Source organism: Coregonus lavaretus (assembly GCF_964263955.1).
Source record: "Coregonus lavaretus genome assembly, chromosome: 3".
In the NCBI taxonomy this organism is placed as follows: Eukaryota; Metazoa; Chordata; class Actinopteri; order Salmoniformes; family Salmonidae; genus Coregonus; species Coregonus lavaretus.
The window spans coordinates 70,929,904-70,946,447 of NC_139990.1; the positions used below are offsets into that span (position 1 = coordinate 70,929,904).

The 16,544-nt window shown below is 43.1% G+C and overlaps 1 protein-coding gene across 1 annotated transcript; it reads left to right on the forward strand.

Moving 5' to 3' along the window:
* Positions 1-444: 444 nt before the first annotated feature.
* Positions 445-16,478, forward strand: LOC311115950 (sal-like protein 3; the record flags this gene model as incomplete). Its single annotated transcript, XM_084157359.1, has 4 exons — positions 445-526; positions 11,395-14,565; positions 14,779-15,122; positions 15,282-16,478. The coding sequence occupies 4 exons, from the start codon at positions 445-447 to the stop codon at positions 15,720-15,722; spliced, it is 4,038 nt and encodes a 1,345-aa protein (XP_084013485.1). The 3' UTR covers positions 15,723-16,478.
* Positions 16,479-16,544: the final 66 nt, after the last annotated feature.

A 16,544-nucleotide genomic window follows, 5' to 3' on the forward strand; every position in this document is an offset into this window, starting at 1 on the left:
GAAAGAAAAGAACTGCACCAATGAATCTCCAGCACTAGTGAAACAAAGCTCCGCAGAAAAGGAGAAAAGCTGACCTTCCGCGACGTAGACCCCCCTGAATGCTGGGCGTAACAAGCAAGATTTGGTGTGTTGTTGGAGGAGGTGGATAGCAAGAGAAGAGAGACAGATAGTCTGAGAGTGAAGCAGCTAATTGCTTAGTCTGTCACTCATTACCATATCCAGTGTGTCCGCTGGACTTCAGCCAATCCCTCTCACAAGGTACCATTAATCGCAATGCATTATTCACTATCATAATTATATACCGACATGCGCAATCCACGCAACAGCAACACCAGCAAATTCCGGTAATTTTTGCAACCAGACTATTTGTGAACATTTTTTTTTCATTCGGTCTCTGCTGATGTATCTGCAAAAAGCAGAAACATCTCGCAGCGTATCAGCAGCATGTCCCGTCGCAAGCAAGCGAAGCCACAGCATCTCAAGTCGGACGAGGATCCCACAATAGCCGGGGTGGTGTCCGAAAATGGTAAGTCATGCTTCTATCGGCGGGTGGGACAATCTTTTTATACGCATGTACAACTCTAACAAACTTAGTATATTCTCCGAATACAAGCAGGCAACTTTTCATGCTCTTGACCAGGACTTAATTTGTGTTGGAAAGGCTATGTTTTTATGTAGAAGTGACTTTATAATTTCGGTAATTTGACTTAAAATATAATGGGATATGTATATGTCGTGGTCCCTGCGAAACTTTGCCTATGGTTTTACGCATAGCTCTCCTTATCCCTTCCACCGGTTTCATCATGTTGTGAAACCCAACGCAACCTCCAAAAGGGCTGGGAACTCTTTACTTTATCCGAGAATTAGCCTACCTGTTTTATTACAAGAAAGTCATTTGGTGACATTTCAAGCTTTATTCAGAACAGTTTAAGCTACTATCAAAAAAACTTTTGAAGGGACTTTTAATAGCCTACCGTTGTTGGTCGTGCTTTTAGCTAACAAAGCAACATAAGACAAGCAAATGCAAGTCAGTATTTAACAGTGTTAATTCGATAACTCCCACAACACAATTTTATAAGTGTCTTAGTTTTTACATGCCAATACATTTCCTACTGCGTTATACGAGCGCAAATTAGCTATCTGTTTCAGAGTATGGTTCATAAGAGTTTTCGTATCAAGAAACTATTCAGTTTGAAACTATATTAATATGCGTTTAAATATTATATTAATCAAAAAGGGTATTTCTTTAAACGCAACCTCATCAGTTGGTGTGGATCTGTCTCTCTCTCTCACACACACACGCACACGCACAGACAGACAGACAGACAGACAGACAGACAGACAGACAGACAGACACACACACACACACACACACACACACACACACACACACACACACACACACACACACACACACACACACACAGGCATAGCACACAATATTTAAAAATTTAAAATAGCAATCAATGTAATTATGTTGAACATACCACGCTCTACATCATATTATGCCTTCGGAATTTTAGAAAGTATTTTCATCAATACACTGTAATACAATTTTCTTCATAACATAGGACGACAATACGTTGACTTTTTTATGTATTTATGTTGGCATACGGTAGGTTATTTTCTAGTATCGATGCCTATCCTGGCATTCAAAGGAGCGATTGCATATTCTGCGATAGATTAAGTGCAGAGCATGTTTTGTCATGGAAATGTTTTTGTTTACTCCCTCACATAAATGTATCACACTTGGTTTGTTTCCTATAGTTCCCAATGTCTACACGATCAGTTGACAGGGTTAGCCGTGTGAAAGGGGTCACTCTTTTCTAGTCATCTGTGCTGCATGCGCCTGAAGAGTGTAAAACCTTATAACTAGAAAACTGAAGTGAAATCTTCACCCAAAGCACACAAAACGAAAATGCATGTCAGTTGGTTTTTATAGCCTATCCGGACATTTTTTAAATGAAAGTATATATTTTTCATATATATTAGTGTTGAACAAACCTTTTTTATCGAATACAAATCTTGGATAGCGTTTCGCATTAGGCTCCAATGATTTGTTTATAATGTAGTTTAATGCACATGTACATAAATGGGTAATTGTGCATGATTCATTATTCAGTAAAGATGCATTCAATATTGTACTTACAATGTTTGTTTTGTTATATATTTTAGATTTCAGGAATCGTGATTTAGCTACATATTTTTTTAAAGAAGAAAAAAAATCAGTATCTGCAGCTTGCAAAAGTTCCTATATACCTTAAAAATAATATAAATACCATTTTTTAGGTCTTATTCATTTTATAATTTTGAACCTTCACAATACCTCTTTGTTTTTCTTCTTGTGCTGAAATAGTGTTTGTCCACTAGTGCCCATGGGTGACGTCCAACATTCCTAATGCAATCCTAAGGATTTTTCAAGTCATTTTACCAGCATTCTGAAATTACCAACACGTTATTTTCGCTCTTTCTATTAGATTGAGAAAGAGTGTAATGTGTTAGTCAGCATTTCTTATTGACTATCCATACAGTTTATGTGGTATTCTCGACATAATAACTATCATTATCTTGAACCATCGCTGACCAGCACATACAGCATCCTTTGTACTGATCCTGTAAAATAGAAAAAGTGTGATGTCATCCCTAGGGACAAATAACAGTCTTCTTTCCATGTGAACATTTTAGGGTGACCTAGTCACAATGCTGAGCATGGGTTGTGATTAATTTATTTATGCATTGTCTTATCATGCCATGCCATGCATTACACATGAATAGGGCAGTCAGTGTCACAAAAATGTAATGCAGCTAGCTAAACTGATTGGACAATACATGACACTTGCCTCACTCATTGGTTTATTATAGCTATGAATTGCAAGAGTAAAGCCAGCATTAAAGTGTAATCTGTATATCAAGTTAATAATACATTCTCTTGAATATGTCAAGAACCAGGGATTTAACAAAATACAGTATTGTATAGTATCTATTTTCATTTCAAACTGGTCTTTGAATAGTAAAATGGCATCTATTGATTACAGGCATATATGCTGAGAACAGCGTGGTTATGATTGTCATATGCCATCTATTGTGTTTTAGAGGGTAATAAGGACCTTATAAAGAAAGCATTCATTTAAAGATGATCCTCGTTAACTATAAGGGAGGTTTACGTGAGTAGGAGGAGGAAGGAAATTAGTATTTTCCAATTAATTCAATAAGAAGAGAAAATAAGTGCTCTATTTGAAGCATAATTAAGAGCCTACAGTCATGGGCCTGTTCAATAAAAAGTTATCTCATATCAAACAGCTGTGTCAATGAGAAAGCCCTCTTCAGTGACGTTGGTTTGGATATTTTCCCCTTAGGGCAAATATATTTGAGTGGAATGCCTCTCTCCTTCTGTCTTATAAGTCTTTACTTTTAAAAAGAGATGAAGATGAACATAGTCTGTGGATCACGCTGCTACCAGCTCTCAGAGTTAGAGGTTCATCCATGTTTCTCAAACGGCAAATTTCAATACTGACTTGTATCACGGGTGACCTGGCTGCACACACAGCTACACTCACTCATAGACATGTATGCAGAGACGAACACACACACGTACACACACGTACACACGTACACACACACGTACACACACGTACACACACGTACACACACGTACACACACGTACACACGTACACACACACGTACACACACGTACACACACGTACACACACGTACACACGTAAACACACACACACACACACACACACACACACACACACACACACACTACACGCCATACATGATTGCTGTGTAAGAACTGCAGAGGTCATACTGCTTATCATTTTAAGTTGATGTCGATTGCTACGGATGATCCTTTCTAATGTTGGAAGAATACACTGACTTGCTTGTTATCAGTACAGACTGTGCTTCACTGAGAGAAGCCTTCTCAACCTTTGGACAAAAGACAGTGACAGACCATTCGATAAGATACCCTACAATGCAGTATTTCCACCAATACGACCTAAAGTAACTATAGCACTTTATGTCAGACAAAACGTATGATTTAACTGTGATCAGTTTACGTATTGCCATTGTACAGCTACTGAGACCACTATTGATTACTGTGCCTGAAATAAAAATGGCGTATTTTGTACAAAGGAATTCAGAGGGTCCAATCCTCTTTTAGTACACTGTTAGGACTTAATGTCCATTCTGTTAGTCACCGACCTGGCTGAGTGTGTGTAACCTCTCAGTCACAACACAGCAAAGGAACATAGGCCTACAGCAAAGAGATGCTATACCTATAGCATCAAGCATTCATAGAATAAAAAACACCATAGTATACGTTTTTCTAAAGGTTATTGGATGAATCCAGTCTTCTATTTTTATGTCATATCTTTTTGGGGTTCCTGGCTCTGCAATTCAGATATGATGCTGTTGCTCTCGGTAACACCTCCTGCCTGTGTCTAATTGGGATTTATCAGTTATTTAAATCCCGACTTGATTTTACCTTTTTTGTGTGTAGGGCTTTTGTGGGGAGTTTACATTGTTGTCTAATGTAGCACTTTAGGGCCCTATCGTGTGGTGGCCCAGAAAAGGGGGAATCACATACAGTGTCAACAAGCCTCTGTCTGGCCTGGCCCCCCCCCCCCTCCTTCCTTCCCACTCCTCTCACCCCCGAGGCCTCCTAGCCACTTGCCCTGAGGGTGGCTGGTTAGAAGTGCTTTGATAGAGCTCGCTGACTTAACCTTTGCCCACCTCGCCCTGCCAGGGGCTGCCACTAGATGTCAAGCTCATAATACAATTAGAACATCTGTGCCATTGACCTTGGCAGCGTGGCTTACCCGTGTCCTAGAAAGTGTTAACAGTGACGGGCTTTCATCTCAATGCTGCTTCCTCTGCATCTAGTCCCTTTAGAGCTCTTACACCACGGGTGAGGGAGAACACACACACACACACACACACACACACACACACACACACACACACACACACACACACACAATTGTCAACTGAACTGTATTACTACATGTATATTCCTCAAAATACAACTATTTAAAGTGAATCCTCTCAAACCATTCATAATGTCAAACCTCTTTAAGTGACGCAGTGTTAGGGTGTCTGCTAACACTTAGTAAACATTTGTAAATGAACGAGCGAAACGAGAAAGGGAAAACCTATTGAAGTGGATGGATGGAATTAAGAAAGTGATGAAGGAAAGATGATATATAGCGAGGGAATGTCCTGATAGCAGTGACAACATGGGCTGTATCCCCACTTCCCCTCCAGTGAGGCGTTGTTTTGGCTTTTGTTTTTAATCCTCTCTCACCGTTTTGGTGGAGGCCTCTGGACCACCCACACAGCCATGCCAAAAATGTTTCCAAGAAGAAGGCATCCCAATATGGCTGTCTTTTAATTACAACCCCTAGCACTTAAAAAAATGCACGATAAATATCATTCCCCTTGACGAAGAGGAACTCGCCAACATGACGTGACACAGACAGTCATCCGGCGAGAGAGGGCCGTCATTGAATACTGTATTGCGTACGCTTACACAAACAAATCGTTAATGTTTGGGCTGGGGCCACATCTGCATGCAGTGACAAAGGCCCCTCTGTTAGATAAGATAGGATATTACTGTACCACTCTGCGTGAGGGCCAGGCCTAGTGAAATAGAGAGCTCTGCTTGGTGGGGGGCTGCTCTGCAGGTGCGGCTGGGGATGTGTGTGATGGTGCTGGTGGGGAGATCCGAGAGAGGAGCTGTTTGAGACGTGGCGTACATACATCATCACCACCGGCTCTGTCTTGGAGGGAGGCAGCAGGGAGAGTCACCCCTGTTTGTGTGTGTGTGTCAAGGAGGGATGGCATTTTGGGAATGTCCTCTCCTCCTTAGCCACCTTGACGGGACGGTTGTAGTACAAAATAAATAGGTAAGACGGAATATAAAAGTAACACGGAAATGGGGGGAGATAGTGAGAAAAAGAATGCAATGGAAAAAAGTAATTCGTACAGGAATTCCAACATTGCTAAACCCAGCAGGCATCCTTATTTGCTCTCATCACCCCCCTCTCTCACAGCTTGGGCTGGACCTATAGTGATTAATCTCTCTTTTAAGGATTCTAAGCTCTCCTAAATGTGCTTTTTAAAGGGAAAGAGGAGTTGGCGAGTCCGGGGATATGTGATTAATGCTAAACTCGGAGCTAAGTGGAAGTGCTTGCCATGCTATCATGTCATCAAGCATGTGATATCATAAGAAACAGTGTTTTTCTTAGGCAAAGGAGAATAATTTAAATTAGATAATGTAATTTCCTGAGTAAAAAGCTTTTGTAACTTTTTATTTGTATAATAAAAACATTATTTTTAAACCTTTTAGGTGCCTTTTATTTAGTTTGCTTGATTATTTCATTTTTTTTCGTTGCAAGTGTGTGTGTGCGTGCGTGCGGGTATTTGCATGTATGACTGTACCGCACACATCTGTGTGGGTGGTTGTGTGTTTGGGGTGAAGGGGTGGCATGTGCATTTGCCCTGCTGTTAGTGAATCTGGACATTGTTAAAGGCCCAGTGCAGTCAAAAACTTGATTTTATATATATTTCCACACTATGAGATTGGAATAATACTGTGAAATTGTGAAAATTATGATAATGCCCTTTTAGTGTAAGAGCTGTTTGAAAAGACTACCTGAAATTTCAGGCTGTTTTGGTGGGATGGAGATTTGGCCTGCCTGGTGACATCACCAGGCAGTAAATTAGTTAATAGACCAATAAGAAAGAGAGTTCCAAACCTCTCTGCCATTAACAGCTAGTTTTCAGTTTTCCCCTCCCCACTCAGACCACTCACAGACAGTCCAAGAAAAATTATTGCTTGGTAAAATTACTATTTGCTAAGAAGCTATTTTAGTTTAATTTTGACCATTTTAATTGAAAACAATCACAGTAAGGTACTTAATTGTTACCCAGAAATGATTTGATATTGAGATAAAAACGGCTGCATTGGACCTTTAAGAATGGCGAGTTTGTAATTGCTCAATACTTTGCTCAATACATTGCTCAGTGGCTTTCACAGAATCAGTAGAGAGCATGAATACCTCGTCTGATATAATATGTCAGATTAGCGGTTTCAGTTAGGATGCCGAAGATTGCTGAGCAAGATAGCGGATACAATGATTCAAAGACTTACAATCCCCCTATTGATTGTGTTGAGCTTCATATTTGCATTTGAGTAAAGGAAGACTCTTAAAGAAATGAAAACCGCATTGGATTTTCTAATGCCTTCCTTTCTCATGCTATAAGAGAATCAATACACCCCCCACCACACACACACACACACACAAAGTCACATTCACACTAAACAAGATCTAGCCTCAGTCGCATAGAACCTCAAGAACAACCTATGTCTTATGTGTATTATACTTCCTCTAGAAAAGTACATTTGTATTATCTCTAAAAAATAATGTTTCATTTACTACATATTTGTTTTATTTGCAGAGATTTGCACCAGAATGAGAAAATCAACCCCAAAATCAAATGCTTATCTTCCCAGAAAGAAGTCTCTAGTTATCTCAATAAGACAGCGATACCCTTCACATTCCAGATTGTAGGCCTACTAACCGAAATATATATATTGAATATTGGTATTATACTACTGTCATCTGCTTTTATTTTAGCAATAGGGATATGGATGATTCACATATGATTTCAATCAGTTCACAAAGTAAATTAAATAAATAAATGAATGTGGTGATATGTTTCTATGAGAAATCTGTGTAGACCAACACATTGTATCAAAGGGATTGTTGAAAGGTAGTGACCCCTCAATTTCTAATTCTTGTTTATATAATTATTCTGAACAGAGGGACATGGCCAGTATTGGGGCTACATGTTAACGTTGTTGGACTGTAATGAAATGTACAGTATGTGATATCCACATCCTCAAATAATGTCCCTTCAAATTCAATCACTTACGGTAATCTCACTATAATGAGAATTCTCAATAGATTAATTTGTATTGATCTTGAACATGCAAAATCATCAAAATGCTTAGATCTAGATAATAACAGATATTAAAATACTCAAATCACAATTGATCAACATTTGTGTTGTGTGCTTGGGCACAGGCCCACAAAGGCACTCACTTACAAAGCAAATTGTATGAATGAAATGAGAAACTGACAATAATAACTGCTATAATAAATGCTTATAACTAATCGGTTTATAACAATGCCTACTCATTGAGATTATTGACCTTTCACCCTAAATTATGGAAATGAGCCCCTGTGTCCGTTGATCGGCTAAGGGGATTACTGCCTTCAATCACGTGGCTTTGCTATTTCCAATAACTTGTGAAGTTAATAACTATTTCACAAAATGTATACGTAGGTACATTTGTGCAAATGGAAGCTGTGTAGCCTATACTACTAAAAATACTGTATGTACACCACTAAAGACACAATTTATGAAAAATACTGTATGAACTTTGCGCAATTCTTTCATTCCTGGCTTCCACTGCTCGTCATGTTTGTTGTCATATCGTTAACTTAATTTATGCCATTGTGTCACACCATACAGGAAGAAATCAAATAATGCCTGCCACTGGCGTCACTCTGCCCCCAGCGTGTTCTCGGGGATGGGCTGATAGCCTCTCCAAAAGCCTTTTTGTTGATTATTAATTAAGTTAAAGACACCGGACCCTGATGGTGTAGTGTAGTCGCCCCGTTGGCCAGAAATTACAGGAAGAGTGATGAATTATTTCACTAATGACTCATTGAACTGACACGTAGGCGTCACGAAGGCTGTGATACAGGTCGGCGATGTTGTGCCCTTCGAAATGAACTAAAGCGTAGAGCAACGTAGGTTCTCTCACCGTTTTCCGCATGTTGAATGAACCACAGCAGTCTGCAAAATGTAAAACATTTGGATTGATTTGGAGAAAAAATAGAGATAATTTATGGAAATGGAAAAGTACGTAGCTTATATTCCTGTTGTTGGTGTGTGTGTGTGTGTGTGTTTGTATGTTACAGTAACACCTGTATAGTACATCCTCATTCACAGCATATTTTGGCCATATATTTTGGCCACTTTTGTCTAAATAGTAAAAAGGAGGACACATATTTTTTATTGGGGATGGAAGACAGTGGTATGTGTGTTGACATTTGGAAAATACATTTGAACAAAAAATGCCACCCGAACCAGACTCCATACTAGTCCAAATGTAACCCTTAACTGCAAGCATCAACACCGCATGTGTCCTAGTATGTCCTCTCATCTGTTGACTTGTGGCTGAGTGATTCCCTGGAGAAGTGCCATGTTTGGTTTTGCTTTGATTTTGATTTCACCTGTGTTTGTTCCTTTGCCCTCACAAGCAAACATGGTCATACATAAACACCTACAATACCCTATTATTGCTCTCTCTCTCTCTCTCTCTCTCTCTCTCTCTCTCTCTCTCTCTCTCTCTCTCTCTCTCTCGCTCTCTCACACACACACACACACACACATACACACACACACACACACACACACACACACACACAGAGAGAGAGAGAGAGAGAGAGAGAGAGAGAGAGAGAGAGAGAGAGATGCCTGCACACACACACACACACACACACACACACACACACACACACACACACACACACTATAAACATGTCTCCCTGGGATGGCATTTGAATTATGTTTTAAAACACTCTTGCACTAGGGTTAGGGTTAGTGTGGGAATAATACTTTAATATCCTCACTTCCTGTTACTGGGTGATAAAGTATTTGTAGTGGATCTGTTTGATTTATTTTCTTTTGCAAATGATCATGCAATGAACTATGTTTTTATTTTGAATGAGTTAAAATTCATGTTAATATTTAAAGTTGTATTATTATGTTCACTTACATATATACACATATACAATTACATAATTCACTGATTGTGATAATATACTAATTGGAAATAAATAGTCTTGAAATGCATTTTCAGGCTGAAAGAAACCACTGAACCATAGTAACCTAAAAGGTGGTTCATGTCTTTACATTTTACCATTTGACATTTTCAAAGGTTTCACTTTGTCACATCCACAGCCACTATTTCTCTCCTTGTGATTTTTTTTTACACACATGTTAAGCACTTCAAAACAAGCAAATCATGTTTCGGAGTAGAAGGAGCTAGAAAACCTCAGCACATTTCCTTGCTGTTCTAATTACGAGTATATGGGTGTCAAGTCATAGTGGCTGGGGGTCTCTGAAGTAAAGCAGTCATGCAGTTTTCCATGTAGGAGATTAGCAAGCTCGCACTATGGGAATAATTAACACACTGCCCTCACGCACTCACACACACACACACTCAGTCATGGAAAAGGGGGCGTGTATTCATGGTTTGATCAGGTGTGAATTAGGACCATGTTCGGGTGAACATACTTGCTTTCTTGGCACTTGATGGCATTATGCGGAAGAGGAAGTGGCTTCTTACAACTGTGATTAAACATGTGTAACTAATCAGAGACTGCTGCCATGGCACTAGCATGTAATTTGTTGAGTCTCATTTCAAAAAGGGAGAGAGAGAAAGAAAGATGAACAAACCTAACTGAGTAACGAAAGCTGCATGTTACTCATTTAAAAAGAGAATCTTTCTCATTTCAAAAGATGTACTGTCGTAAGGGCATCATTTTCGGTATGAATATATTTTGGGCTCACGTCCTCATTTACATTATGGGTAACATTTCACGGTACGTTCTGTGAGAAATAAACAACAACAATAGCAACAACAAGTCTCATCCATTTTTAATTTGAAACATATTCTATACATTTCTCTCAAAGTAGAATACACTAGGCCTCCATATTGCATTGCTGCTAGTCACAAGCAGTTGCTGAAGGTTGAATTTATTTATTCACTTTAGATGCAGGGCTTATGTATTACCTTAGAAATGCTAAATGAAGAGGCTCAGGCGTTTGAAATTCAGGTGGAAATGACTGGGCTTGATAGCATAGGAGAATCCTAATGGGCCCATCAAAGACCTGATTTGTACCCAACAGACGAGGCAGCTGTGAATTGTATGAAATATTGGAAATCAATAGCTTCTATGGAATTTCATTAAGCGGCAGTATCCACAATTGATAGGCCCTCATAATTTGATGGATTGCACAAAGAAAATTATTATCTGGGCTCTATTGAGAGGGCTCGAATGCGCAAAACTGGGTCTTGAGAATTGGTGAACTAGGGCAATTTGTTCAGAGTAAAAAAAAAAGAAGAGAATATTGATTTTGGTCACGTTAAAAGAAAAGCAAAAAAAATAATTAAAGGTTAAATCTTTGCAGAGCTGCTCTGCAGAATATGTGTTGAAATTCTATTGATTATTTATTAATTAATTCTCCTTTTTTGTCTCCCTCCCATCACTGTCTTTCTCCCTCCCCCTTCCATCCCCTTCTATCCTCAGCCACAGGAGAAGTGCTGGATGACGCAGACAGTGGGAATGAGAGCCGCAGTGGGAGCGAGGAGACCCACGTGTGTGAGAAGTGTTGCGCCGAGTTCTTCAAGTGGTCCGATTTCTGCGAACACCTGACGAGCTGCATCAAAAACCCCCTGGTGCTCATAGTAAACGAAAACGAAACCGAACCCTCCCGGGAGTATCCTGCAGAGCCATCGCCCTCGCCAAGCTGCCGGAGTGACCAGGCAGACAGCGAGGACGCTGGAGAGGGCAGCAGCCACAGCCCCTGTGAGGACGATGAGGGCGCAGAGATAGCCCTGGAGGGGGGCAGTGCCCTGGACAAGGAAGACGAGCCCATGGAGCTGTCTCTTGAGAAACCGGTGGACCTCGAAGAGAGTGACGCCTCCCCAGAGCCAGATGGTGCTCTACCTCAGCTTAGCGATTCTGCCCCATCCTCTGTGAAGAGCTACAGCATGCCGAGCACCAATGTCACCCTGGAGACGCTACACAGCACCAGCGTGGCAGTGGCCCAGTTCTCCCAGAGTGTCCGTGCCGCGGTGGGCGGGAGCGGGGTTTCCCCCTTGGCCATCCCTATGATCCTGGACCAGCTGATGTCGCTGCAGCAGCAACAGATCCACCAACTCCAACTGATCGAACAGATCCGCAGTCAGGTGGCGTTGATGCAAAGGCAGCCCTCCGTCGCCCAGCCGGCCCAAAACGACCACCACCACCACCACACCACAGTTGCTGGCTCCCAGGGGCCGTCATCCTCCAGCCACAATGCCGTGCCCAGTCAACTCCAGCAGTTACACAACTTCATCACTCCCCCTGTCCACCAGCTGCCCATCAGGTTGCCCTCACCGCTAAACAGCCTGGGCTCCTCCTCCTCTTCCTCCCTCACCTCTGCTGTAGATGGACCCCTCTTCTCCCATACCCAGCAAAGTAGTAATCAGCAGTCACATTTTTCGATGCCCAACACCACCTCAGCAAACTCCTCTTTCCCTCCATCCAGTGGTAATGTGCTGTCGTCTCTACTGCCTTCCTGCATGGCTTCAATCACACACAGCAGCAGCAGTGGAGCTGGATCCACAGCTGGAGGCGGCATGAGCAGCAGCACTACAGCTCTGTCAAGGAATTCCAGCAGCCCCCCTTCACTAGGCCACAGCAGCCTCCTGAGCACCAGTCCCTCCAATCTACCACTGATACCTCACAGTTCATCTAGCAGTGTCATCTTCCCAAACCCGCTAGCCAGTATAGCTGCCACGGCCAATGCACTCGACCCACTCTCCGCTCTGATGAGGCACCGCAAAGGAAAGCCCCCCAACGTGTCTGTCTTCGACACCAAGCCCAGCTCCGAGGACCCCTTCTTCAAGCATAAGTGTAGGTTCTGTGCCAAGGTGTTTGGAAGTGACAGTGCCCTGCAAATCCACCTGCGCTCTCACACCGGCGAACGGCCCTTCAAGTGCAACATCTGCGGAAACCGGTTCTCCACCAAGGGCAATCTGAAGGTCCACTTCCAGAGGCACAAGGAGAAGTACCCGCATGTCCAGATGAACCCTTATCCCGTGCCAGAATACCTGGATAACGTTCCGACCAGTTCAGGCATTCCGTATGGTATGTCCTTCCCCCCAGAGAAGCCCATGACCACCTGGCTGGACAGCAAACCTGTTCTCCCCACGGTCCCCACCTCAGTCGGGCTCCAGTTCCCCCCAACTCTCCCCAGCATGATGGGAGGCTACGGTGATTCTCCGAGCCTCACTCCCCTTAGCAGCTCACCCCAGAGGCCTTCCCCACCCTCCAGCGAGTGTGCCTCTCTGTCACCTAACCTCTTCACTGAAGCAGGCATGATCACCACCTCACAGTCTCCGCAGCCCAACATAGGGGGCAACATGCCTCCCATTCTGAAACCAGAGGGCATCCACCTGCCCCCAAACCTCCCCACTTCCAGGCCTGGTGAGAACACGACCACCACCACCACCGTTACTCAAGTGGTCCTCGCCACCACGGTCACCGCAACCACATCCACTAGCAGCTGTACTGAACCCATCATTGCCCCATCCTCTGTCTCCCATCCAATCCTGCCCATGATCTCTGATCAGTTCAAGGCCAAGTTTCCGTTCGGCGGCCTCCTGGACTCTATGCAAACATCCGAGACCTCAAAGCTGCAGCAGCTGGTGGAGAACATCGACAAGAAGATGACCGACCCCAACCAGTGTGTCATCTGTCACCGTGTGCTCAGCTGCCAGAGCGCCCTCAAGATGCACTACCGCATTCACACGGGAGAAAGGCCTTTCAAATGTAAGGTCTGCGGCCGAGCGTTCACCACCAAGGGCAATCTGAAAACGCACTTTGGGGTCCATCGTTCCAAGCCCCCTCTCCGGGTCCAACACTCCTGCCCCATCTGCCAGAAGAAGTTCACGAACGCTGTGGTCCTGCAGCAGCACATTCGCATGCACATGGGGGGTCAGATCCCCAACACCCCCCTGCCTGACAGTCTCCAGGAGATGGACACCGACCTCTCCTTTGACGAGAAGAGCTTAGACGCCATGAGCAACTATGATGACGAGCTACTGGATGAGATGGAGGCAGCTATGGAGGACGAAGCAGAGCTGAAAGTAGGAGAGATGATGATGGACCCATCCAAACCTCTCCATCCATATTCAGGAATGTCCCCTGGTCGCTCCCCACCTACCTCTGTCATCTCCAGTATCGCTGCTCTGGAGAACCAGATGAAGATGATCGACTCCTCTGTCAATATGAGCCGCTCCTTCGGTCTGAAGCCCATGCAGAATGGTGGCGGGTTTGGAGGAGAGAACGACTTCTTCATCAATGACTCGCTGTGTGCCTCAGGGGACTTGGAAGGCCAGAGTGTGGGAAGCCCGGCACTATCTGAGTCCTCAGGGTCCATGCAGCCCCTCTCCCCTGCTCACAGCCACCCTGAGAGCCGTCGATCCAAGTCCCCTGCCACACTCAACCATAACAGCAGCACTGCAGCCGAGGAGGGGCAGGAGAACAACGGGATGGCTACAGTGAAATCTGAGAAGTCAGACACCCCATCCCCGGCACCTGTGTCTGAAGGTAATGGGGCATTGGACCTGACTGCTAGCATTACCCAGCCTAGCAGGCACTTCATCAAGGAGGAGAACCACTTCAACATGATGTTCCTGAGCAGAGATAGAGGTATATTCAATGATCCTAACTTTGATATGGTTCATTTATTGTTCATTAATTTGTTTCCAAGGAAAATTAATAGATTAATAAATACAAATCGCAATTTACATGAATGATATCTGAAATGTCTAAAAACATGGTGTTCCACATTTATGTCATTTGAATAACACACGTCTCCGTTCTCCCAACTAAACATATCCTCTTTTTGTTTTCTCTCTCTAGGTCCGAGCAACTCTAGCTTGCTAAACACAGCATCCAACATGATCAAAATGGAGATGAATGGGCACAGGCACAGCAAGCCCATGTCCCTGAATGACAGTCCTCACATGCCCGTGGGCATCCAAGTGCCCGCTTCTGCACCCCAGACCAACATGAGCCCCAGTATCACCCCCATGCTGGCACCGCCAACTCCCCGTCGCACCCCCAAGCAGCACAACTGCCACAACTGTGGGAAGAACTTCTCCTCAGCTAGTGCCCTGCAGATCCACGAGCGCACACACACAGGAGAGAAACCGTTTGGCTGCTCGATCTGTGGAAGGGCCTTCACCACTAAAGGCAACCTGAAGGTATGAGAGAGAATATAAATAATAATATGCATTTAAAGTATAGGAGAAAGAGTACATTTGTCTGCCTCAAAAAGAAAGTAATATAAAGAACATGAAAAAAGACCAGAGGCTCTTGAATAATAATGTCTGTTCCTTGTGTTTCCTGTTGACTGAATGCAGGTGCACATGGGCACCCACATGTGGAACAATGCACCAGCCCGTCGCGGACGCCGTCTCTCCGTGGAGAACCCCATGGCCTTGCTGGGCGGGGACGCCATGAAGTTTAGCGAGATGTTTCAGAAGGACCTGGCGGCGAGGGCCATGAACGTAGACCCCGGCTTCTGGAACCAGTATGCTGCCGCCATCACCAACGGCCTGGCCATGAAGAACAACGAGATCTCCGTCATCCAGAACGGAGGCATCCCCCAGTTGCCCGTCAGCCTGGGTGGAGGAGGTATGACCTCGCTAGGGGCCATGTCTGGAGGTATGGACCGTATGGACCGGGTGAATGCCAGCAGCAGCCCTCCCATGACTGGGCTGGACAAGACAGGTCTGGAGGTTGGGGCTAGACGCCCCTTCTCTCGATTTATGGAGGAAAATAAAGAGATTGGGATCAATTAAAGACATTATTATTATTATTACAAGGAAAATACTTTGAGGAAAGACTAGAGTCTTACGAGAAGGAAAGAAACTGCTAATCCAGTTTGAACTCTTACGTACTATATTATGTACAGATTATGTTTTTTTTGTTTTGTTTTGGAAATATAATATTTAGTATTGGTTAGAGGTCTTTGCCTTTTGCCCGTTCACCCCTCCTCATTGATATTTCGCTCATACGAAGAATACTTTGTCTCTTGTTTGAGAATATGTCGTCTTGCAAGATTTGCATGGTACTTATTGGTTTCTATCAGTATGTTTGACTGCTTTTAAGGATTATTTTTGAAAAGTAATATCTTGACTCAATTGTGATGGGCAAGCCTCTTATTGTGAAAGGACTAAAATGTAGCTGAGCGAGCTCTTATATGTGCATAGACTGACTAGCTGCTGTTTGGCTAATGTTTATGTTTGCTCTTACACAAAGAGCAAGGGACTGAAGTACATTGGAATTATGGTGTTACTGTGCTCGTCTACAATTTTTTCTCATGAAGTAGAAAACTTGAAAAAATGTTTAAACTATTTTAATCTTTACATTTAGTCTCCCAGCATTGTCTTATAATATTGTCCTGTGTCTTTAGTATTTATGATATTGACAAAAAAAGCGGGTATAAGAAAATATATTTAATGGCCCCAGCATTTTATTGATCCTTTTTTTCTAAACTGCAGACTTCACTTATAAATATCTCTTTCAATAAAGACAACATGTCATTTCAGTTGTACAACAGAGACACATTGTGAAGTTTTATTTGGATATCCAGCCAAGACTATGAAGCTGAGATATCTGAA